At 36.4% G+C, this 26275-nt stretch overlaps 2 protein-coding genes across 11 annotated transcripts in view; one reads left to right on the top strand and one right to left on the bottom strand.

Moving 5' to 3' along the window:
* LOC111043467 (gastrula zinc finger protein XlCGF8.2DB-like) overlaps positions 1-26275 on the bottom strand; it is a 138967-nt gene that overhangs the window by 105156 nt on the left and 7536 nt on the right. The gene's annotated exons all lie outside the window — the stretch shown is intronic.
* LOC111053229 (gastrula zinc finger protein XlCGF57.1-like) overlaps positions 125-26275 on the top strand; it is an 89158-nt gene continuing 63007 nt past the window's right edge. For 5 of the 10 annotated variants that reach the window (XM_039440694.1, XM_039440695.1, XM_039440699.1 and 2 more), the window contains exons 1-5: positions 125-273; positions 8538-8682; positions 9509-9600; positions 10778-10922; positions 11709-11800. In XM_039440694.1, the coding sequence (XP_039296628.1) occupies positions 262-273; positions 8538-8682; positions 9509-9600; positions 10778-10922; positions 11709-11800 (486 nt within the window). In that variant the 5' untranslated portion in view covers positions 125-261. Of the gene's footprint in view, positions 274-8537; positions 8683-9508; positions 9601-10777; positions 10923-11708; positions 11801-26275 lie in introns of those variants that run through there. The other 5 variants (XM_039440696.1, XM_039440692.1, XM_039440691.1 and 2 more) reach the window with 5 other exon arrangements.

Below are 26275 nucleotides of genomic sequence, written 5' to 3'. Positions count from 1 at the left end.
GGCTCTTCTTGCCTCTCTCTGTCATGGCTGCCCTTAGTTCGCCGTGTAACACATTGAGAGCGCTGAAAGCACACCAACAGCCGCTCTATGGGTTACTATATTTTAGCTCGTTGGTATCGATCATTGTTGCTCGGGGCCTGTTATTTATGTGGAATGTGTGCACTGCTGTCTTCTATTTAATTTATTATAATTTGGTGGTTTTTAATCTTAACCTAGTACCAATTTGACTATAAAATTTGTAATTCTAGTACGAATACCAAAATGGAGTCAGAAGTAAGTAACCTATTTGAAAATTGTATAACCACTGTATCACAATAGTGTTTCTTACATAACCTAAAAACCGGTAGGGTCTATTTAATTCAATAATAGGTACATTACGGTATTAATTATTTATATAATATCTTATGATAAATGAAGCTAAAGCATTATTGATCGATTCTGACATAATTAATATTTACATACTAGGCTATTCAATAAAGGTTAGAGCATGTAAGTAAAATAAAAACATGTTCATATCAGCACTTCTACTGGATTACATCAAAGCTTTCGACTGCTTGGGACATGACATAATAATTGGAAAAAACTAAGGGCCTGTTTCCGAGCTCGGGATTTAGCTAAGTTCTAGACTTTAATTGGCTTTAAACTCTGGAGTCAGAAAATTGGCTTTCCGAGTCAGAGCGTTAACATAGTTGAGGACTTGAATAGACTCTGGAGTTTAGAGATCATGTTAGACCCTGGAGTTTATAATTTCGCTTTCTGAGTGAAGGGTTTATAAGTCCAGAAATTGAATTAGATTCTCGCTTCTTTCCGAGACAAGTATTTATCAAAAATTGTTAAGTCCAGGACTTAAAACAGTGTGATTTTAAACCCTCGACTGGAGTAGGGTTTAAATTCAAGTTCTAGACTTAACTGAGCAAACACAATTCAGTTATTGTTTTGGAGTAGATAAAAAGCCAAATAGATATCATGGAATACCTAAATTATTTGGATTAGTCCACATAAATTCATAATTTATAGTTTGCAAGTTCATTTTGGAATAAAATTGTATCAGAAATATGCATAAAAAACTAACCCCATTTTACAACTGTAACATAATCTAAAAATGTTCAAACGAAATAATACAAGGATTGCCTTGGAATTTATATTCCAATCTGAATATTATTTTTCAATGTCATATTCAACATATTGATAATAATAAATTATTACTCCAGTTTTTTCAAAACAATTAAGTTTTCAAACTCAATAGCCTAATGAAATTTTTATTCCAAAATCACTGGTTAGGATCAATGATCAATAATAGCATAGAACGTAAAATGAAATGTTTATTCATTCACCTTTCAAAGGTTTTGCTTTGAATAGGCCTACCAAGCAATCAAAATGTATTTTTACAATATAGTTTGGAGAGCATTCTCATTTGAATAATTGTCCTGCTGTAATCAACTGTTTCCGTTTTGCTATAATGCCAACAATACAACAGCAAAATATTGTGTTTTTCCCTCACGTTTACTGCGTTGAAGTCCTGGACTCAAATAAGTCGAGAACTTGATAGACTCCGGAGTTTAGAAGATAAAATCGTGACTCAGAAAGTCAATTTAGACCCGAGATCTTATTTTAGTCCTGGACTCTGTAAGTCCAGAACTTATAGATCCCAAGCTTGGAAACCGGCCCTTAAATTACTATGGGCTGGTTTCCGAACTCGGGATTTAGCTAAGTTCTAGACTTTAACTGGCTTTAAACTCTGGAGTCAGAAAATTGGCTTTCCGAGTCAGAGCATTAATGTAGTCAAGGACTTGAATAGACTCTGGAGTTTAGAGATCACATTAGACCCTGGAGTTAATAATTTAGCTTTCTGAGTGATGGCTTATAAGTCCAGGACTTGAATTAGATTCTTGCCACTTTTCGAGTCAAGGATTTATCAAAAATTGTCAAGTCCAGAACTTGAAACAGTGTGATTTTAAACCCTCGACTGTGGTAGGGTTTAAATTTTAGTTCTAGACTTAAATGAGCAAATACAATTCAGTTATTGCTTTGGAGTAGATGAAAAGCCAAATAAATGTTTTGGAATACCTGAATTATTTGGATTAGTCCATCTAAATTTGTAATTTATAGTTTGTAAGTTTATTTTGGAATATAATTGTATCAGAATTGTGTGTAAAAAACTAACCTTATGACTGTGACATATCAATTTCATATTCATCATATTGATAATAATAATAATAATATAACAATAATAATAAATGGGGGGGGGTGATTGTGATCACATCCAAGTTCATCTCACGTGCTCCCTGGTTATCTCTGCAACTGGAAAACGACTTACGAAAACGACTTTAACAAACAAATAAAATCGCAGAGAAAGCTGAATGATCACAGCGTGGCATGACACTGACATGTCAAAACCACATCCAAGATGACTGGACCCTCATAGAGGGCTACCCAGTCACAGAGGGTAAAAATGTTCTTCTCAGAACAATGTAAATAATAAACTTAACTCCAAGCACAATTTACAAATCCTTCAACTAAATGTTAAAGGCTTCACTAGAGCCAAATCTGAAGTAATCTGTAAAATATCCAAAAATTTAACATTTAACGTAATTGCACTCCAGGAAACTCATGTCACGCAAGAAAATATCAGAGTGCTGTCTATACCAGGGTACACTCTTGTCTGTTTTGTCCCACACCCCAAACATGGTGTAGCAGTGTTCATTGGCTCTAAACTTGAAAAATCAGTATCGGAGATAGATATTCTAGAATATTATGTGAGTTTCAAAGTGAATAAGATCCAGATAGTTAATGTGTACAAACCACCCTCATCTAGATGGGAACAGAACACTCTCTAAGATGTTACACATCCAGCCACATGTGTGGGTGATTTCAATTCAAGGCATACAGACTGGGGATATAGCTCATGCAACTCTGACGGTGAGTTTTTGGCAAGATGGGCAGCTCTTAGAGATCTTGCTCTTGTTTATGATGCAAAACAAGGAGGTAGCTTCCACTCTGCAAGATGGGCAAGACCAACTAACCCAGATCTCTGTTTCGTGACCAGAGATGTGAACAACCTTCCTCTGCCAATGAGCCAGCTCTACCTCAGGCGTTTCCCTCGGTCACAACATAGGCCTATAGTCACAACAATTGGCCTCACAATTCCGGTTGTGAAAAGCACCCCTGTGTCACGATGGAACTTGAAAAAGCAGATTGGGAGAAATATACAAATCATATAGAGACTTACATCTGCCAGATTCCCCACAATATATCAAACTATAGACGTTTCACAGGACTATTACGAAGTGCAGCAATTCGAGCTATTCCAAGAGGATTCAGGTCCCAATATATTCCATGCTCGAGCACAGCCTGTGAAGCTCTGTGGAATGAATATTGTGACACAGAGGATGACACAAGAGCTCGGGAGCTCTCAGAAGATCTTTTGAGGAATCTCAATGATGAGAGGAAATCTAGATGGGTACAAGCCATGGAGGAGCTGGATTTCAAACATTCAAGTAGGAAAAGCTGGTCTCTGTTTAGAAGATTAGGTGCAGCTGAGAATCTCCCTACCAATCCAGGCTCAGTAAGTCCAGAATCAGTAGCAGCATCATTGCTTGAAACATCCCAGGTGAAGGTCAACTTGAAACATAAACGCCAGGTCAAACGCACTTTATGTAGGGAATTTCAGCAATGTCTTCAAACCTGCCAGACGTCTGCTCCTGTTTCTTCTGAAGAGATGAACAATGCACTAAGAATAATCAAAAATGGCAAAGCAGCTGGACATGATGGGGTCCTCCCTGAATTCCTAACACATCTAGACATTTCATCATAGCCAGGCTATGGCTTTCTGCATTGTTCTCAAATATGCTGAAGGAGGCTAAAATCCCAGATGACTGGAGAAAAGCAAAGGTCATTGCAGTGTTGAAACCTGGTAAAATTGCAACAGATGTGAAAAGTTATCGACCTATCTCCCTTTTGAGCTGCATTCATAGATTATTTGAAAGAACACTTCTGGCTAGATTGGAGCTCCTCATAGAACCAATGATCCCGAATGAACAAGCTGGTTTCAGGAAGGGCAGAAGCTGTGTAGAACAGGTGCTGGGTTTGACTACGTTCATTGAGACAGGTTTCCAAGCAAAGAAAAAGACTGGTGCTATCTTCCTGGACCTCACATCAGCATATGATACAGTCTGGGTTCAGGGATTGTTGCTTAAGGTTGCTAGAATGGTGAAGAGCAGGCAAATTGTGAATCTCTTCTGTGACATGCTCTCAAACCGGAAACTGTATGTTGTTTTGAATGGGAAGAAGAGCCAGTGCAAAGTCCTTCAAAATGGCCTTCCGCAGGGATCAGTACTTGCCCCAGTTCTTTTCAACCTATATACTTCTGATTTGCCAAGAACAGAGAGTAAAAAGTTCATGTATGCAGATGATATAGCATTAACTGCACAAGCCTCCAACTTCCAAGACCTTAAGAATATACTGAATCCAGATCTCTCAAAGATGAAACACTACTTGGAAAATTGGTGTTTGAAGGCAAACCCAAGTAAAACAGTTTGTACTGCCTTCCACTTGACCAATGCTCAAGCCAACAGACCACTGAATATTTTTCTGGGGAAAACAAAATTGAAAAATGAAGTAGCTCCAAAGTACCTGGGCATAAAACTTGATCGCAGTCTCACCTATTGAAAACATCTTGAAATGGTGAGAGCTAAAATACAAACCAGCAACAATCTAATCAGCAAACTTGCAAGTACCACCTGGGGATCAGGAGCTGTTGTTCTGCGGCAGTCAGCCCTGGCTTTAGTTTACAGCATTGCAGAGTACTGTGCACCAGTTTGGCATGAGAGCAGCCATGTCAAACTAATAGATGTGGAGCTGAACAAGACAATGCGCAGAATTTCTGGGACATTGCAGGCCACACCTCAACACTGGCTGCCGATACTCTCTGATATAGAGCCACCAGACCTGCGCTGTATCAAATCAAACAGCCAACTGTAGGAAAAAATAGAGAGCAACCTATTCCTTCCCATGCATCAAATTCTGAGTGATGAACCAGAAATAAGACTGAGATCACGAAGACCTCCATGGTTAAGTTGTAGGATGAGCAACCAACAAATCTTGGACACATGGAAAGAGTGGTGTGAACAGAATGAGATTGGAGACACAGTAAATGTGACAGCCTCTCCAATAGGTTTCTCTCTCCCTAGAAAATTATGGGTCAGGCTCAATAGGATTAGGACTGGTTGCAGCAGGGCAAAAGCATCCATGTATAGATGGGGTATTGCAGATTCTGAGAATTGTGATTGTAGTCAAGTTCAAACTCTTCAACATATAACAAATGAGTGTCCAATGTACAGATTTCCAACAGGGGTTGTGGGCCTCCTCACTCTCACCAGAGAAGCTATAGAGTGGCTGAGTGACTCCAGGTTGAAAATATGACATTTGAAAATATGGAGATTGATTTTCTGTGTAGGGTACTTGAACCCAATAACTATTTTTTTCTATGCTTTACATTTTGACAGAGCCATTTGACTGGCAAGCATGACATTCTCATAATATTGTTTCATTTTATTATTATTATGACAGCACTTCATTCAGTGTAAATAATGTTATTTATGATCGTTTTCTTCCCTCATGCCATACGCATTTATATACAATAATAAATTATTATTCATTTATGCAATTTCTCTGCTCCGAAATACATAATAATGGAGTCCATTATAATTGTAAACCAACATTTATTCCACCATGTCTGTTTACATTCAGCAAGTAATTGGTGGAAAAGTATGATGTGCTGATCAGTGAACAAACTGGATATGACATTTTGTTTCCTGATCAGTTTGACCAAACAGTGCTTCATTTAGCATCATGTTCACTTACCAATCAGTATCTGCTAAAGTCTGTGAGATTACATCTAACATGAAGAGAAGAAACCTATTTCTCCTTCCACAGTTTGTAGCATAGACAGAGATGGTCATCCTGTATGCATTTTGATGCACTGTGTAATTTTGCTTTACATTCTTGTGATGATCACATCTCCATAATCACACCAAACCAATGTACCTGCTGCCAGCAGGGTAAACAATTAAACAATTTTGTAAACAATGCCAGGCAATAGCTGGTGGGGAGTGTTGGCACGATGCATTAGAATGCTGCTAGGTAGTTGGAGTGATTAGAGAAGGATGGAGCATCAGACACCTTCCATCTTTGTTACTTACTTGTTACTTCTTATGTCTTCTCCGCAGTCTGCTTGACTGGGGAATCATCTTTTTCATCCCATCGTGGGGGTGTCGGTGTTCACCTTTATTTAAGGTGTGAGAAGGTGTGGTCATCAATGAATTCTGCAATGCTATAGTATGGTCTGTCCATCAGGTATTGTTTTAGGCTTCTTATGAAGGTATTGTCATTCACTAGGGATTTTATGTTGCCAGGAAGCAGGTTAAACAGGTATGCCCTCAAATAGGCTGGAGATCTGCTATACTTCTTAAGTCAATGCTGGGGGAGGCTTATGTCATCCACGTTGCATGTTCTATAACTGTGCTTATCTCGTCTTAAAGCCTAGGTAGTGGGAGTAATTAGTGAAGGATAGAATCAGACACCTCCATCATTGAGAAAGAACAGTGTTGAAAGTAATATTTCACAGACAATATTTGGTGAATTTCCAACAGCAAGTCAGCAATTGATAGTTTGCTTGAGTGATCATAGATAAAATATTTAATAAAATTATCATAGTTCTCTGGTGACATTATTTTGTTTGTCCAGATTTCAAGTGTGCTAAAAGCAGCTGCAAAAACATAACATTCTGTTATTTGTGTTATCATCTAAAATGATCCCAACATTTAGGACCAAATTCACCAAAACAAAAACTTGTTTTGAGTTCCAGTTGATCCTCAATAAACAAAAAATCATGTTACAAAAACAATTCAAAATCATCTGACTTAAAACATACTGCTGCTCAAACCTAGTTCTCATTTTTGGTGAATTCAGGCCTTAGAATCATATCAACATAATAAGGCCAATCAAAAGCAAGAACCTAACCTTCCTTTTCATATCTACAACATAATTAATCAGACCTTTTGTGCTATGTTCATCTTATTTTTCAATGAGACAAATTGAAATCCAGCCAATCTGGGATACTCAATTTTATTTTGTGGATGGGGAACTTGTGATATGTTCAAGACATGCACTTGCTCACTTGTACCTCAAGTTACATCCAACTTGTGCTTCTAAGGCCTTCATAGACCTCTGTAAATAATAGTAGTCTCTAAAAATAATATGGGCTTTGAGATCTCTGGTGGGTCCAACTACCTGAAGGTAGAAATGCAACAGGTTCATGGGATCGGAAAGGGTTGTCCTATTGTTTATAAAGGTGGCAATATTTCTTCCTTCATCCTTTCTCTAATGCTCTATATTAGTTGGAAAGTATAACCATTTTCTTGGTTTTGAGCCTTCCCTGTTGCTGTTGACTATAGAGAGTACGTTTCTGAGTAGATATTTTGTGGACCCATAAGAGGTCCATACTGCTCATCTTATTCAACCCTGTACTGCCCAATATGAAACTGCTGTAAAATTACACTTTAAACTTTCATTACACCACAAAATTCTTTTTTCGAATCAAATCTTGAGTTTCAGTATCTAGTATAGTTCATTTGACGAGAAAATAGAGTGAAAGCATTAAGAAATCATACTCTCTAGAGATCTATTTGTCTACGGCACACAGATAATATTCTACTTTTATCTTAGATATACACACACAATCGTTTTCTTTCACCATAGACAGATAGACCTCTAGAGATATGATTTCTCAATGCTTTTACTTTATCTTCTCGTCAAATGAACTATAGGTAGGTAAGAAGGTAGTTGATGTATCATACTCCTCACCATCTTGATTCCGAGCCAAATAATTCCCTGGACAAAGTAATTTCACTTTTGCTGTATTTTTACTCATGTAGTAGCTGAAATGCATCAAAATGGTAAATGAGATAAGCCTAATATGAATTTTGATAGCTTAATGATGTGATTAAGGCTCACTTTCCCCAAATTACACTCAACTTGAGCTAGTTTAAATTATGCCTCACTATTCCAAAGGTGTTAGAGGTATTATTTTCTTGGTTTTTGTTGATATCAAATTATTAGCTATCTCTCAGAAACAAGCATTGTCACCTGAAGGTTGTTGTGGATAGCTCTGCTATATTATCAATAGATAATGCTAAATTATCTAGTGAAAATAGATTGGGGGGCTTTGTAACACAAGTAACAATTATTATCATAGTCCTTAAACTCCTAAATCCATAGGACCACTTGCCAATATGCATGTGTAGCCTAGTACTCCACATTACTCCAAATCGTGCTCTCTTTAGATGACAGATTACCTTTGAGTCCAACTTTCATACTAGCCTCCAACAATGGGCATTCATATAGGCCTACCCAGGAACAATAGCTGACCCTTTCCAACTACCTGTTGCTCTGTCCAAGTTTAAAAATAGACTTGGACATATCACAGACCTTGAAGCCATAATATGCCTACTATTGAATTTTATGTGTATCTGTTGCAGATGGCAACAGTTACTGTTAAAAAGGAAGAGGAGGAGGATGAGGATGATAGCAGCCAGCAACCAGCTGCAGTGGAAGATGATTGCAGCCAACAACATTATCTAATTCCTGGCTACAACATGATCTTCATCAAAGAGGATCCATATGGTGAGATGCATTCTATCACTACCCGATTCTTGATTGACCAGGGTCTACACACCTTGCTTGGGTGATTAGATTGTGGCCAGCTTTCTCACATAAAGTGTTTCAATGTTTGGGAGTGGAACTCCTGTGTGAATGCTACTCCAGAATGGACTGTCTGCCACATGTCAACCATGCACATGTACTGAACAAATGTGTTAGGTGATAGATGTAGTGTGTTCATACTATTCCATAAAATTGCATATATCAATCTAAAGAGGTTCTCCTACAACTTGTTATAGATTTGAAGGTATCTAATATTATTAATTACCTCTGTTAACTTTTTCCAGTATCACTGTCTCTGTGCAACTACAATTATTGTTCTATTCTACTAAAGAACTTTGCTGAAGCATATTATTAGCTTATCATCACTTAGCCACATCCCTCGCTTGCTGACTGTTTTGAGGTATTCTGTTGAGTGGGTGTTGGCTGGAGAGGATAGCTCTGTGGATAGCAGCACTCATTTTATACTGAGCCAACCCTTAGGCCAAAAGATTTCTTAGTGCGCCTCTGAAGGGCCAACTGAACATACCTACCAAATTTGAACGTTTTTGGTCCGGTAGATTTTTAGTTATGCGAGTGAGTGACTGAGTGAGTGAGTGAGTGCCATTTCGCTTTTATATATATAGATTGGCTGGGAGGACTTGGATCAGAGTTACCTACTATAGAAGGCAGAGGTAACACAAAATTGTTTGATCTGTTATCCTATCATTTCCACTCACTTTATAATGTGAATGACACTATATAATATCCTGTTTTCATATTTTAAATGTTGCATTATTGATGATTGCAGATGAGCAAGAGGCTGGAGGAAGTGCAGTGAAGAGTGAACCAGAGATGTGGCATTCAAACTGCAGCACATCTGGCCGAGACTATGCAACAGAAGTGAGTGGACTGAATGAGCATTCAATTTATTCAATCTCTCCAATGGAAAAGTGCACTGAGTCATCTGTGGCTGGCAAAAAGACCAAGCTCTACAGCTGTGCTCACTGTAGCTACAAAACTAATTCGAAATCATCTGACTTGAAACATACTGCCACTCAATCCTAGTTTTCATTTTTGGTGAATTTGGGCCTATAATATCCTATTATATTGAGCAAACAATTTCTGTATATCTGTTTATATTTCTCTATATTTATGTTTTTATATCGGGTTATTTATGTTCAACAGATCTCAAAAACGGCTCTAACAATTTTCACGAAATTTGGAACATAGGCCTAGTAGGTTTATGATATAAAAATTCGATTGCACTAGGTCTCATCCCTGGGAAAACTCGCTGAACAAAATTAAAAGGATAATTCATCCTTGGCTGAAACAGCTGAGACTTTCGTTATCTGTGGATAGTAAAAAATGAGCAAGTGATTCTGTGGAAAATCAAATCATCCCTGAAATTTATAAGCTGACATATAGCCACAGTATACATACAGTATGGAAACTTGGCTACTACCCTGGCGCAAAAATCCACCATCTTGTTAGGAAGCTCCGCATTGTAATAGTATTGATGGGAGGTTTGGATCACTTTAATGATCCATATCAATTGATCTCGTTTACCAGAAGACCAGGATTGGAACTTCCTAAGGTCATGTGATGTGTCTAGTATTTCCACCATGTAAAAAGCATTGGCTGGATAGACAGTTTCCATTCTATACCTGTTCAGTGGTATAGCCAGCTGTAAAATATAAACATGATTATTTTTACAGAGAATTTTGTTCTGTTTATCAATAAATAAAAATTACCAGCAAAGCTCGGTGCCCCGATATTTAACATAATAAGGCCAATCAAAAGCAAGATACTAACCTTCCTTTTCATCTTTAAAACATAATAAAACAGAACCTTTCATGTTATGTTCATCTTAGACAAATTGAAATCCAGCCAATCTTGGATACTCCATTTTATTCTGTCTATGGGGCATTTGTGATATGTTTAAGACATGCACTTGCTCTCTTGTACCTCAAATTACATCCAACTTGTACTTCTAAGCCCTTCATAGACCTCTGTGAATAAAAGTAGTCTCTATAATGATGATATTCCTACCATAGACTGTGATGTGTATTTGTTGCAGATGGCGACAGTTACTGTTAAAAAGGAAGAGGAGGAGGATGAGGTTGATAGCAGCCAGCAACCAGCTGCAGTGGAAGATGATTGCTGCCAACAACATTATCTAATCCCTGGCTACAACATGATCTTCATCAAAGAGGATCCATATGGTGAGATGAATTCTATTACTGCCAGATCCTTGATTGACCAGGGTCTACCTCTGTTCCTTGGGTGATTAGATTGTGGCCAGCTTTCTCACATAAAATGTTTCAATGTTTGGGAGTGGAACTCCTGTGTGAATGCTACTCCAGAATGGGCTGTCTGCCACATATCAACCATGAACATGTACAGAACAAATGTGTTAGGTGATAAATGTAGTGTGTTTATACTATTCCATAAAATTGCATATATCAGTCTAAAGAGGTCCTCCTACAACTTGTTATAGATTTGAAGGTATCTAATTTTATTAATTACCTCTGTTAACTTTTTCCAGTATCACTGTCTCTGTGCAACTACAATTATTGCTCTATTCTACTAAAGAAGTTTGTTGAGCATATTATTAGCTTATTATCCCTTAGCCACATCCCTCACTTGCTGACTGTTTTGAGGTATTCTGTTGAGTGGGTGTTGGCTGGAGAGGATAGCTCTGTGGATAGCAGCACTCATTTTATACTGAGCCATAGCAGCCAGCCAGTCTACAAATGGAAATTTTCGCAGATGGAGTTTATTTTCTTGACAACTGATGTATATTATTGATGATGATTATAAGCAATAATCAGCAATTAATATGATATTCGCTGGGATGACTTGGATCAGAGTTACCTACCAAAGAATGCAGAGGTAACACAAAATTGTTTGATCTGTTGTCGTATCATTTCCACTCACTTTATAATGTGAATGTCACTTTATAATATCCTGTTTTAATAATCTACATGTTGCATTGTTGATGATTGCAGATGAACAAGAGGCAGAAGGAAGTGCAGTGAAGAGTGAACCAGAGATGTGGCATTCAAACTGCAGCACATCTGGCCGAGACTATGCAACAGAAGTGGGTGGACTGAATGAGCATTCAATATCTCCAGTGGAAAAGTGCACTGAGTCATCTGTGGCTGGCAAAAAGATCAAGCTCTACAGCTGTGCTCACTGTAGCTATGAAACACCAAATTCTGCTAATTTGAAGAGACACATTCGGAAACACACTGGAGAAACACCTTTCAGCTGTGAGTTATGTGACTTCAAAAGTTCTCAGTTAAGTAATTTGAAGAGTCATATGAGAACACATACTGGAGAAAAACCTTTCAGCTGCGAGTTTTGTGACTTCAAAAGTACTAGGTTAGATGCTTTGAAAATACATACTAGAACACACACTGGAGAAAAACCTTTCACCTGTGAGTTTTGTGACTTCAATAGTCATAGATTAGGTAGTTTGAAATTACATATGAGAACACATACTGGAGAAAAACCTTTCAGCTGTGAGTTATGTGACTTCAAAAGTTCTCATTTAAGTAATTTGAAGAGTCATATGAGAACACACACTGGAGAAAAACCTTTCAGCTGCGAGTTTTGTGACTTCAAAAGTGCTTATTCAGGTCATTTGAAGAGTCATATGAGAACACATACTGGAGAAAAACCTTTCAGCTGTGAGTTATGTGACTTCAAAAGTTCTCATTCAAGTAATTTGAAAAGTCATATGAGAACACATACTGGAGAAAAACCTTTCAGCTGTGAGTTATGTGACTTCAAAAGTTCTCAGTTAGGTAGTTTGAAACGACATATCAGAATGCATACAGGAGAAACAGCTACTAGCTAAAAATTTTGTAACCACACATGTAGGTATATCATCCAAACAATGAATGCTCAGAAAAAGGTATAGAGAAAGGTATTCTTAAGAAATAACCCAATATAATTAGCTAGAATAAAACATCAAATATAACAAGACAACATACATGAGTAGACCTCCTCCATACTGCATAATGATATACAAATTAATGAAAAATAAGGCAACATACAAAAACGATCCATGACCTTAAATACAATCAGATTCAGGAAGTTCTAATCAGCATATCTCGACTCCAAATACAAAACATTTCAAACCGGGTTAGTTCATAGAACATCAACATCACTTTGGCCCATAGCAATGTTTTTATTTGCTTCAAGAATTTGTTCTTATTATTAAATTTCCTGATATCTATTGGGAAACTATTAAAATATTGTGTACCCAAGTAACTGAAATAATTTTTGAAAATTATTTTACTGATTTTTTAGGTTTGGAAAGAATTGAAACTCTTCATCTATTATTATAAATCGAGATTTCTGTACCCTCATTTCCACTTTTTCATAGAATAATTGCAGAACCCTGAATACAAAATTATATTGAACCAGTAAGACATTGTTTTATAAAGTGGGAAAGAGTCTTTCTGCCTTGGATTTTTTAGAACTCTTCCTCTAATAGTTATTTGTATATCTAGAGTGAAAAGTACTTTTTTTCTCCCTGAGGAAAAGGTTTGAAGCCCGAGGCGAAGCTGAGGGCAACAAATTTACTGAGGGAGAAAAAACATTCTCCACTCGTGATATACACAACATTTTTCCTCCACCTACATTTTTATAAAAACTGCAAATAAAATAATTTTTTAAAACGTATGTGACCGAACAATGTGTTACAACATAATCTAAAAGTAAACAGCTGCTCTGGATTGTAATCACAGTTCTCCACCAACAGTGCTATGTCCATATTAGCATGTTGTTGTATTATAAGAACAAAGGCCGCCACAACTACAACTATGATTGAAGCTCCCATTTCAAATTCGATTAGTTAATGAGGAATATTCATTGGCTGGTATTTTGAATAACATGGAATGAAAAAAAATTTTTTTATTCATACTGAAAGTCGATGAAGCCAACATCTACTGCCATATCTCCAAATAGTGATGTCAGCATCAGATAGAAAACTTTTCTGTAGAGTTTGTTTACATTGTTTTCCATAGCAGATTGTGTCTACTCATAACGTTTCTGTGTAAACTTGAACCATTCTTTGTAACATTTATGCTGAAATATTTCTATTTTTGCAAAAACTAATAACGCTAGGTAACTAGAAGGAGAGAGTCAAGTGAGGCGGTCATGTTTGTGGGTCTATAATTCGACAACAATTGACGATCTGGCCGCACCGATCACTTGGCGTTTGGTGGGGATGTCAAGCTGTGAAATTCGCCCTCTTACCCCTTGTCTGTGTTTCATTATATGTGATCGGAAGTTGAAAAAATGACCCTATTTTTCTATTTTCAAGATATTCAATATTTTACTTTAATAATTATAATAGTCGACTCAGGAGTGGAGTGTCATTCAACAAAGGGAACTAAGTTTTTGGGTCTGGAGCTGCTGTCCAATCTAATGTAGGAAACTAAAATCTAAAGCCTTAGAAGAAAGTTGTTTCATGCACTATTTGCTTTGAAGACTCTTGAGGAATATTTCCAACAGAAAAAACAGCTCTTGCAGTCTATCATGGTTACTTCATGTCCCAAGTCCGTTATAGTGTGATATTTTGGGAGGCACCATAGGATATCTGAATACAATATTTAAAACACAAAAGAAAGTGATGCAAATAATTGAAGATATTAGCATAAGGCACTCATGTAAACCTTTATTTAGAAGTTTAGGTCTGCTTACAATGCCTGCATTGTATTTTTTGAGATTGCTTTGTATGCGCATAGGAATAAGGATATGTATTGTGACAACTTAAATCCCACCCATATAACACTAGACAAGGAAGTTCGGTACTTCGATATCCTGTGCTTAACTGTTGTTGTATTATGTAGATGGCAGTGGCCACTGAAAAGAATTGGAAGGTTTAAGGTTATGTTTAAAAAAGATGTATTGTTGATTATGATGTAATGTATGGAGTTTCAATAAATGAAATAGAAGAAAGGCAATGACTTTTATTCATAAAATATGGCGATGAGGAAAATAATTTGACAAAGTACAAAACAGTTAATTTTGGCATCGGTAACCATCCGTAAGGTTTTTTTGGTTAGAATGGAGGTGCGTATACCGGCACCGCTCACATTGGAGGGTGACGTGGTTTCAAACTGGAAAAGATTTAAACAAAATTTCGAAATTTATTTATTGCTAGTGGAAAAAGTGCAGAAAAGTTGCAGTTTTTCTAAATATAATCGGCGATGAGGGCCTGGACATATACAACAACTTCAAAATCAGTGATGACGAAAAACAAAAATTGGATTCCATGCTTAAAGAATTTGAGAATCATTTAGTTCCTAAACGAAATGAAATTTATGAACGTTTTCTGTTTTATAAACGAATACAAGGGGAAACTGAGCTTATTCACATATTCATTGAAGATCTAAAAAAACTTGTCAAGACTTGCAATTTTGGGGATCAAAGTGAGAAAATGATCAGAGACAGAATAGTGTTGGGGGTGCATAGAAGTGAAGTGCAAGAAAAACTTTTAAATATTCCGGACTTGACTTTGGATAAGGCAGCTGAAATCTGTAAGACTTTTGAGGTGATGAAACAACAAGTAAAAAACATTCAAGGACATCAGGATATAGACTCTATTTCACATCACCAGAGACAAAAATTTTCTACCAGAGTGAAGGACTCTTCAACTAAAGAAGGACAACATCATTACTCTTCAACTAAAGAAGGACAAAATCATTACTCTTCATCTAAAGAAGGACAAACTTATTGCTCAAGATGTGGAGGTATCCACGTTAATAAACAGTGTCCTGCTACAGGTAAAACATGCTACAAATGCGGTAAGCCTAACCATTTTTCTAGCAAATGTTTTAAAAAACGGGTTCAAGCTATAGAAGAAAACTTGTTTGTTGATAGTCTGGCAGTTGAGCACGGCAACTTTGATGGCGAATTTTGTAGGGTTGATTCAATATCTAACAACAATAAAACATGGTTCCAACAAATATCTGTTGGAAATGAAAATATAACGTTTAAGCTAGACACTGGGAGTGAGGTAAATGTGTTGCCAACAAATTGTATTAGTTCAGATAATCTTGCTAAGGTTGTGCCGACCAGTATAACTTTAGAATCTTATGGGGGGTTTAAAGTTAAACCTATTGGCTGCATAAAATTGCAATGTACTGTGAAACATATGAGTAGTATTTTAAATTCTGTAGTGGTAGATATTGATGTTAAACCTATATTGGGTTTGCATGCTTGTTTAGAGCTTGAATTGATAATCAGAAAAGTCTGTCAAATCACAACTAAAAACTTGGAACAAGAAGATTTTGTGACAAAAATAATATTGATGTATTTACTGGGGTTGAAGAGTTTCAAGAGGAATCAGTCATAAAATTAAAGGATAATAGTGTACCTGTGGCAGCACCACCACGTAGAGTCCCGCTTGCGCTTCACGATAGACTTAAAAGCAAATTGAATAGTCTTGAACTTTCTAAAATCATAGAAAAAGTTGAAGAACCAGAAGCAGGGTGGGTGAGTAATGTAGTTATTGTTGAGAAACCGGATAGTAGTTTAAGATTGTGTTTAGATCCTAATGAGTTGAATAAATGCATACAGATGCAAAATTATGTGATTCCTACTTTATCAGAGGTGACTGCAAAGTTGTCAGGAAAAAGATTTTTCAGTGTCTTTGATCTTGCTGATGGATTTTATCACGTTAAACTATCCCCTGAGTCTGCAAAATTATGTACATTTAGTACTCCATTTGGTACTTTATATAAATTTTTACGTTTGCCTTTTGGCATAAATGTAGCACCTGAATATTTTCGGAAAATCAACACAAAAAATTTTGGGGACATACCGGGTGTTGTAGTTTACTTTGACGATATTTTGATAGCAGCAGATACAGAAGAAGAGCATGATCAAATAGTACTTAAGGTTATCAATAGGGCACGGCAATTGAATATAAAGTTTAATAAGTCCAAGACTCAGTACAAGTTGAAGACAGTAAAATTTCTTGGTCACATTTTTAGTGGGCAAGGTATGAGCCCTGACCCAGCTAGAATTGAAGCAGTTCTGAAGCTAGAGCCTCCCGCGAATAAAGAGGGATTGCAAAGAATCCTGGGTATGGTTAATTACTGTCGTAGTTTTATTCCAAATTTGTCTTCTCTCTCTGCCAACCTTAGACTGTTGCTCAAGAATGGAGTTGAATTCCTATGGCTACCTTGCCATACAACTGAGTTGAATAACATCAAAAATGCATTAACAACTGCGCCTGTTTTGGCTAACTTTAGTGAGAGTTTGGATATTACCATTCAGTGTGATGCTTCTAAAGATGGTTTGGGCAGCTGTCTCTTGCAAAATGGGCGACCAGTATGTTTTGCATCTCGTAGGTTAACTGACTGTGAAAAAAACTACTCTCAAACAGAGAAGGAATTGCTAAGTATTGTCACTGCTTGTAAAAAGTATCATGATTTTATTTATGGAAGAACTAAAATACAAATTATTACTGACCATAAGCCTCTTCTACCAATTTTGAATAATAAGAATATAAGTAGCATTGGATCTGTGAGGCTTCAAAGAATGAAATTAAAACTGTTGAAATATAATTTAGATGTATCATACATGCCAGGAAAACAATTGCTTGTTGCAGACACTTTGTCACGAGCGTACTTGAATGATCCTGTACAGGAGGATGAAACTATGCTTGAAGTTGTTCATGGAATTACACAGTGTATTTGTATAAGTGATTTGGATTCAAAACATTTCAGATCAGCGACAAATAATGATCCTATCTTATCTATTGTAAAGAAAAATGTTTGTGAGGGTTGACCAGTCAGTAACAGACAGCTGAATGCCAATGTGAATTTTTTTCATAAGATTAGGAATGAACTTAGTGTGATAGATGACTTATTATTATTCAACAGTAGGTTAGTTGTACCAACACAATTGCAAACAAAAGTTCTTCAACTATTGCATGAGAGTCATATGGGTGTAACAAAAACTATTGCTCTGGCACGTCAAAGTTATTATTGGCCTAATATGGCGAATGATATTGAGAATTTTGTATTGAAATGTAAGATATGTGAGAAATACAGACCTGCTAATGTTAAAGAGCCTATGATGCTAAGAGATATTCCTGATAATCCTTTCAGTATAGTAGCTGCTGGCATTTGTGAATTTAATAATTTATCTTATTTAGTACTAAGTGATTATTTCTTCAAGTGGTTAGAGATGAAACAAATTAAATATAAATCTGCTTCTGCTGTTATTTCTGTTTTAAAGGAAATTTTCTCTACTCATGGAATTCCGAACCAGTTTGTTTCAGATAATATGCCATTTTTATCGACTGAATTTAAATGTTTTGCTAGTGATTGGGGTTTTGTTGTTAAAACATCTAGTCCATACTATCCCAAATCAAATGGGAGGGCTGAAGCTGGAGTAAAGATAGCTAAAAATCTTTTGAGGAAGAATGCTGATATTAATTTAGCATTGCTTGCGTACAGAAACACACCTATTGAGGGTATTGGCTTGTCACCTGCACAAATATTAATGAGTAGGAGGGTAAAAACAAAATTGCCCGCTTTGTGTAAAGATTTGCATGTTACTGATGTTAACTACAATTCAATTCAAAACATATTGAAGGACAAACAACAAACAATGAAACACTATTATGACAGAACTGCTAGAGTAAGAAATGATTTTAGGCAAGGGGATAATGTAATTTTCAGGAGTGGTGGAAGTAGTTGGAAACCTGGTAGAGTGATTAGTAAGGTTAATGATTTCAGGTCATATAAATTAGAAGATGGTGATGGTAATGTTTATAGGTGAAATTCATATCATATCAGAAATTCCGGTAATGAACCACAGCAAAGCATCAAAGGTGTTATTGGTGAAGATAATGAGATGTGTAGAGTAGAGGAAGAGGGGGTAGAAAGGAACTAAGAAATAAATGTACCAATAATAAGAGGAAATAATAATGTAGGAGACCAAGACGGTTTGATCAGTATGATGTGCAGTATGCTACATAATTATGTATTTATATTGTATTAATATAGCAAGTCAATTTTATTTTATTCATTTTATTCTAATAAGCTTTTCTTTTGAGGGAAGATGTTGTATTATGTAGATGGCAGTGGCCACTGAAAAGAATTGGAAGGTTTAAGGTTATGTTTAAAAAAGATGTATTGTTGATTATGATGTAATGTATGGAGTTTCAATAAATGAAATAGAAGAAAGGCAATGACTTTTATTCATAAAATAACTGTGGCTACAGGCTCTATGCAGTGTGTGGGCTGACGAACCGAGCAGTGGATTGTGTCTATCTCATGGACATTGTATTGGCTATTGCTTTCTTCCGTTCTGAGCTCAAGATCGCTTGCTCCGGAATTCTTTCACAGTTACTTCAGGTTACAGTAACTATATTACCCACATTATGGCCATTGACTGTCACGCTTCTGATTGGTTAGCTCGGTCGCATGGTACAAATCCACCATTAAGATTCCAAACACACTTTCAAGTCCTAACTTATAGCATTAGACATTGGGAACTTATTACTTATTTTACCGATTGGAAACATATTATGAACTTGAGATGAGTTTGATATATCACTTTTGAAGAGAAATTGATTATCCTTTAATATAGACAAAAAAAGATAACTTTAAAAACACTAATAAAGCTTAAAACATAAATTTTCCTTCCTTTGAACTCCTTGTGGACCACTTCTAGAGCTTTCACGTACAACTTATTGGGAACCATTGATCTATATAAATATGAAGAAAGATAAATGTCAATTTTGTTTATTTCCTCATCTCATTTATTGGATCAAACTTCAAATAATCCAATTCAAAAATATTTTTTGTGGCTCAATTGAATATAACATTTTATGAAATATTTAACCATGATTAAGTGCTGATTAAGGACGTCTTGACTTCTCTGATTGATTCTCTTCAGTACTGAGTACCCTACCCATAACATGTTGGTACAATAACTATTGATATAATTTCCGAGTTGCATTACCAGGAGCAGTGGTTAAGATTAGAAATATCACTAAATATAAACAATAATGGTTATGTGTGTTATTTTTCAATTTCTTACATGTTTATTAAATTCGTCAAGTAGTACTGTACTATGGCTACAATAATTGGCTCTTCCACAGTTTATATTCAATGTTGTGCTTTACAATATTCTGGTCAGACTTATTGGCTGAATAAAACAAACTATTTAAATGTTATGGAATCTATTGTGATGAGAACTCCATTATGCTTCTAGAAATAGATATGAGAACTTTATTATTTGTCAATAGAACAAAATTTATTACAATATCATGACACATTTCAAAAGTTTTATGGTATTTTTTGGAAATTCAGCTTTCAGGCTACGTGACCTACCTACCTTTCATTTTTACTTGCTATTATCTACGATTTACTATTTCAAGTTCCAAAACTATATTGGAAATAAAGAAAAAACATGAAAGAGATTGTATCGAAGTTAATAATCTCAAAAATATACTTTAATAAGTAAAATCAAGCGATTTTACTTATAATCCCATATATTTTATGAAATATCAACACTATTTTGTTACAGTTCCCCCAAGACATTTTCTTGAATGATCTTCACCGTTGATAATTTTCTTGGAAAGTTATTCAACTGTTATTATCGAATGAGTTATATCATGGAGAAAGGATAGTACAAGAAGAGATATTCCATGGTATAGTGCATTTATGTTCCAATTTTAATGTCAACTCAAGCAGATAGTCTTAGTAGTTTTTTTTTGTGAAGCTGTGACGCTTGTCTCTGATACTGTGCCACTCTTACAAACTCACCCGGCCAAAACAGTAATAATAGACAGTAATCGACTTGAGTTGACAAAGAAATCGGATTAAAATTTGTAAAATTAACGACCTACATCATGGGATATCTTCTCATGCTATCTTTTCTCTATGCTTATATTCATGAATGAAGTAATAAAAGAGTGACTGCCTCAATTTTTTTCCTAGAGAGCGAAGTTAGGGAGCAATTGGCCCTCTCTTATACCCAATTTTCTGAGATAATTCATTTTTGTTCATCAATATGATTATTTTATGTATCACAGATGACCTGATATTTTAGATCCTTTTCAAAAATATGTTGGGTGTCACGAAGTGAATTTTGTGATGAAAGGAGAATCGTTATTTAGTATATAATTTGGATAATTTTCTTTATTTTAGAGGAGGATTAGGGCCGACAGTCAAATTTATTTTATTAGGCTTCGAGTCAAGCGTACACATTATCATCATCTCCAGCAGCCCTACAGATTATCATCTTCGAATTCATCTTTTCTGTTGACGTCATACTCTTAACCAGAAATAGCCAGATTTTTTTATGAGTTTAAGGATCCATTTCTCTACAAAACATTGCAGTCAGCAGCAGCTGTACCATCAGAGCGGGCTACCGTGTTGAGTTGGAGTCAAGCTATCAAAATGAAAAAGTTTTCTCAAGTAAACATTTTTTTCTGATCATTACTTTTTGAGTTATTATGAGCGCCTGAAGTTTTAATTTTTGTAACAGAACATTTCAAATTCGGTAAGAGATGAATCCATGAGATTCAGAGGATAGATTCTTCATGGTATTGTTTATCAAGTAAAATAAGAATTTTCTGAAACTATCAACTTTTGAGGAAGATATTCAATGTACCAAAAATAACTCAACTAAAAGTTATGTTTGGTCATTTTTAGTAAATTGAATAACTTTCTCAAAAATTGATCATTTCAGAAAATTGTTATTTTACTAGATTAACTATGAAGAATCTATCCTCTAAATCTCATGGATTTATCTCTTATCGAATTTGAAATGTTCTGTCCCAAAAATTAAAACTTCTGGCACTCATATCTCAAGAAGTAATGATCAGAATAAAATGTTTTCTTGAGAAAACTTTTTTATTTTGATAGCTTGATAGTAGCCTATACAAATCGAAAAACTTTGAAAAATATCACCAGTGGAAATTTTATTTTTAGGCTATGCACAGCCTCAATCTGTTATAGCAATCAGCAATATTGTCAGTATTAATCCAGGCCGGGCCGAGCTGAGTGGAATCTGCTTGCACACTAACTTTGCAGGATTTAGTTGGGAGCATTCATATCAAAGCCTGGTGATGCCGGGCTAAGCTTAGCTGAACTGTGCAACAAATTCACATATGTGAGTGGCTTGACAGCCAACTCGATCATTTTCTGCCTTCTTTCAGTTTAGTTTGATCTTTGTGAGCTGTGCAGTATTTTGTATTCCAACTTGAAAAATGTCTACAATTAATATTGACATAGAAATGTTCATTAAATTCTATACAAGAGAAGCATCTCCATCCATAGCCTTTTTTCATGTTCTTGGAGATGCTTGTATAGAGTTGTGAACTGTCCACTAGTCTCATGATCTATTTATTGATATCATGAGTCCAGGATCTTCTTCCTCCCTCATGTTCATCATCAAGAGTAAAACTAATATCCATTAACATCATCATCAAAGTAGATGACATTATTATTGCACTTTCAACTGAAAATTACAATTTGATCTGATAGTATGCATGTCTCACTAAAGACTAGAAAACCTACCAAGCAAATCAACAATTGGCTTCAGTGCAAACTTAGGCAGATTCCACTAAGCTCAGCATCGCATTGCTCTGCCTTGCTCGGCTCAGCCCGGCCCGGCCCAGCTTTGGTGTGAAATCCCCCTAATGTCCTCAGTCAGCCACGTTTCCTATAAGACAATATTCTCACAAGAAGAATTCAAAAGTGCAAGAGATAACTCATGAAGTTCGGTCATTCAACCAACATTTTGATACCAGACCGAAAGTTGTTGAAATCTAGAGTCTGTGTAAGTCACCATTACTAGAGATAAGAATTGCTTTGCTGCCTTCTTCCCATTTAATCTTTATATAGCCTCCTTCATTGAACCACAGAAACTTGTACTCCTTGTCGATTATTGTTTGCTGTGCTTTTGCAAACAAAATCCGTCTTGCTCAGGATAAAGATTGATTTAAATATAGATTGGTTCATCACACGTCTTTTCTACAAGATTAACTTCTTATCAGTTCTTTGTACAAACCACACTTTTATACCAGGAGTTGAACGATTGGTCTTTAATTGATCAAACATCAAACTTTTCTGCACGAACTTCAATGTTCAATGGCTTACCAACCTCTGTCACTTTGTCTAAAGTGTTCAGGATCTCAGGTACACAAAATATCTCGAAAGTATCAGCACAAGAATATTGTTCACTGTCCTCTAACCTAATCTGGAGTTGGCAAAGTAATTTAAGAGACCTGGCAACGTTGTTGCTCTCCTATCTTTCTTCCCTGCCATAATATATTGTGGACCTCACCATAGTATCGCCCAGAGTGGCAATGAATTATTAGCAGTTCTTCAGTCTTTAGTTTTTTGTCTTTGGTCTGTCAGTCTTATAACATCAGTAGTTCAACTTTGTTGCCTTGTCCAAAAGTAGTATCAGAATTTATAAGGGTTTTCCAATCAGTAAAACTATCATCATTAATCAGTATAATATTACAATATTATTAGATATGATGCATTAATTCAAATCGATCCATTTCAAGTGATTTCATAGTACATTTTAAAATATAAGAACAAAAGTAACAATGCTTCAATTCAAGTGTGTTTTGAAATTAGCGGTAAATTTAATTTCTACAAAGATGGCGCTGTCTTTGTGTACTCACTGAACTGTATTTACTGGAATGGACTAGCAACACAAAGAAAGTGAGGCATCTGGTAAAGATAGGCAACCCGCATTGCTGTGGGATTCGTCATTTTGTAACATTGGCTCTTATGGAAAATACATTGCACAGTTTCAATTTCTATTTTATTTCTATATTGTATGTCTTATTCCATGGAAGCGTTATTTTTTCCTTTATTAAGCAGTTCATTGTTAACTATTTGAGAGCAAAAATAATGGAATAGGTTGAATATGAATAAAGAAAAGATTTTTTTCATTTGTGGCTGCAGTAGTTTTAGTATTGTCAACTTTTCACAAGCAAGGGAATAACTTTGGGCCAGATTTCAGAGAAGCGTATCATCTATTTATTTTTATTTATTCAACAAGGACAAATATGAACTGTCATGAAATGATTAGGAATGAAAAAACAGGCTCATAGTCCTTATTATTCCAATCCCGAATTTTGTTCGTACACAGTCCAAAGGAGGGCTGTGTTTAATCGGAACTATTAAACACAGTCTTATGTTTATTTTGATAGGATATACTATTGGTTTTTTGGATTATATGATTTATTGTTATTGTTAAAGGAAAGATTTATGATTTATTGTTCAAGGAAATATCTCAATTCAATAATATAGGCCTACTTACAGCAGGCTATAAATGTAGAGCTATGTAGGTGTGCATTAGTGCATTAGGTGTTGTATTAGGAATGCTCCAAACCCATGCAAGGCAGCCTGGAATGTTATCAACAGCTCCAAAAGCAGGAAGGTTGTAATGTCAAGAGGTGCAAGTCCTGATGACTTCAACAATTTCTTTATTCACTCGGTGGCTGGGATAGTGGAGGCTCTCACCGGTTCACCTGATGACGCAGTGAATCATGTTCCTGTCAGTACTTGCAGTTTTGTGAAGTGAGAGAGAATTTCCCTGCAGAACTGATAAAAATAGTCAAGGGATACAAGAGCTCAACAAGTCCTGACATCTATGGAATCTCAACAGTGGTGTTGAAGTCAATAGTTGATGTTTTAGCTGTACCACTGTGTGATTTGATCAATGACTGCTTGGATTCTGGAGTTTTTCCCAAGGAGCTGAAGACATCAAGGACAATTCCAATCTTCAAGAAAGGTGAACCTGATGAATTGTCGAATTTCAGGTCAGTCTCGATAATTCCTGTATTTGGCAAACTCATGGAATCGGTGATGTATGTTCAGCTTTCACAGTATTTTGAGAGTAATTCCATCTCCCAACCTCACCAGTATGGATTCCGTCAGGGTAGATCAACCACGGGAGCTGTGCAGTATTTAGTGGAGTCGGTTCTTGGGGCAATGGAGGGCAGGCAGTCGGTCTCCATTGCTTTGTGTGATTTGACCAAGGCATTTGACTGTGTCTCGCATGACATACTATTGGGTAAAATGAAGAGGTATGGGATAAGTGGAGTTCCCCTGAAAACCATGGAGGATTACCTCTCCAATAGAATGCAGGTCACATCGGTGAATGGTGCGGAATCACGGTCAAGGTAGGTGATCTATGGGGTGCCGCAGGGATCGATTCTTGGTCCTCTGTTGTTCCTTGTATTCATCAATGACTTCAGTGTGCATGGAAGAGCCTTATTGTTTGCCGATGATACCACCCTGCTGGCCCAGGATGAGGACCCCCAAACTGCTGTTGCCCAGTCTAATCTTCTTGTAGAAGAGGCTTGCCAGTGGTTTAAATCAAACAAACTGTGTCTAAATGAGGGGAAAACACAGAACCTGTTGTGCACCTTAAAGCGTGGTCAGGCTCATGGTGAGGCGGTGGTCAAACTCTTGGGTTTTGTGATGGACCCCACTCTATCGTGGGATCGACATATTGGCATGCTGTGCAATCGACTGGCCAGGGTGACGTTTTTGATGCAGAAGCTGAAGCAACATGTGCCTGCCAACTACTTAATTACAGCCTACCATGGGCTGTTCCATAGTCATATAAGCTACGGAATAGTACTATGGGGCCATGCAGGTAGCTGTGAAAGGATTCTCCTTCTACAGAAGAAAGTTCTTCGTGTCATCACATCATCGCATTACCTGGAGCACTGCCGGCCAATCTTCAAACGCCTGAAAATACTGACAGTGTACAGTCAGTACATGTATAGCTCCCTACGGCTCCTAAGGAGTGAGGTTCATGCCTACCAGGAGAGGGGCCAGCTGCACCACCACAATACCAGGAGACGGGGCAACATTGACCTGCCCTACTCCAGACTATTGAAAGCACACGAATGCTACCCCTTATGGATGCTAAAAATTTTTAACAGACTGCCAATTTGTGTTCGTGAGCTGGAGTATGGGAAGTTTTGTAGGCTGGTTTGAGATAAATTCATCAACTACCCTCTCTACTCATTGAGAGATGATGAGACCAGTGAACTTGTAGACCAGTTTGAGATTGTTTAATGAGTTACTAAGGCAGTCCATCTACAGAGCCACACGAAACAACCTATCTGCGGCCATCTCTCGTTATTTGTGTTTTGATTGTTTTATATTTTGACAAAGTCTGTCTGGCGACTGCCGGTCATGGACTGAATATACTGAATTAATGAATTGGTGTAATTTTAAATCATGTAAGAGTGGGAGTTTCAGAAATGAAGCAAATAACGAAGAAACATTTTATTACGGTATATTATATGACTATGATAAGCAAACAGTAAAATATGCTACATAATTACCAGAGTAAAATGAACAATTTGAAATTGAAAGGTTTCAAAAATTAATTACAATTCAGCTGATAACAATCTCATATTTTCACAATAAAAGTAAATAAAATGAATCATGTTGACTCATGATGATTATTAACACAGGATTATTGAATTTATAATAATAGCAATGCACTAGGTATTCTGATAACATTTCAAATCATGTAAGTGTGGGAATTT

This window comes from Nilaparvata lugens, chromosome 14 (assembly GCF_014356525.2).
Source record: "Nilaparvata lugens isolate BPH chromosome 14, ASM1435652v1, whole genome shotgun sequence".
Taxonomy (NCBI): domain Eukaryota; kingdom Metazoa; phylum Arthropoda; class Insecta; order Hemiptera; family Delphacidae; genus Nilaparvata; species Nilaparvata lugens.
This window is presented reverse-complemented; position numbering and strand designations above follow the sequence as displayed.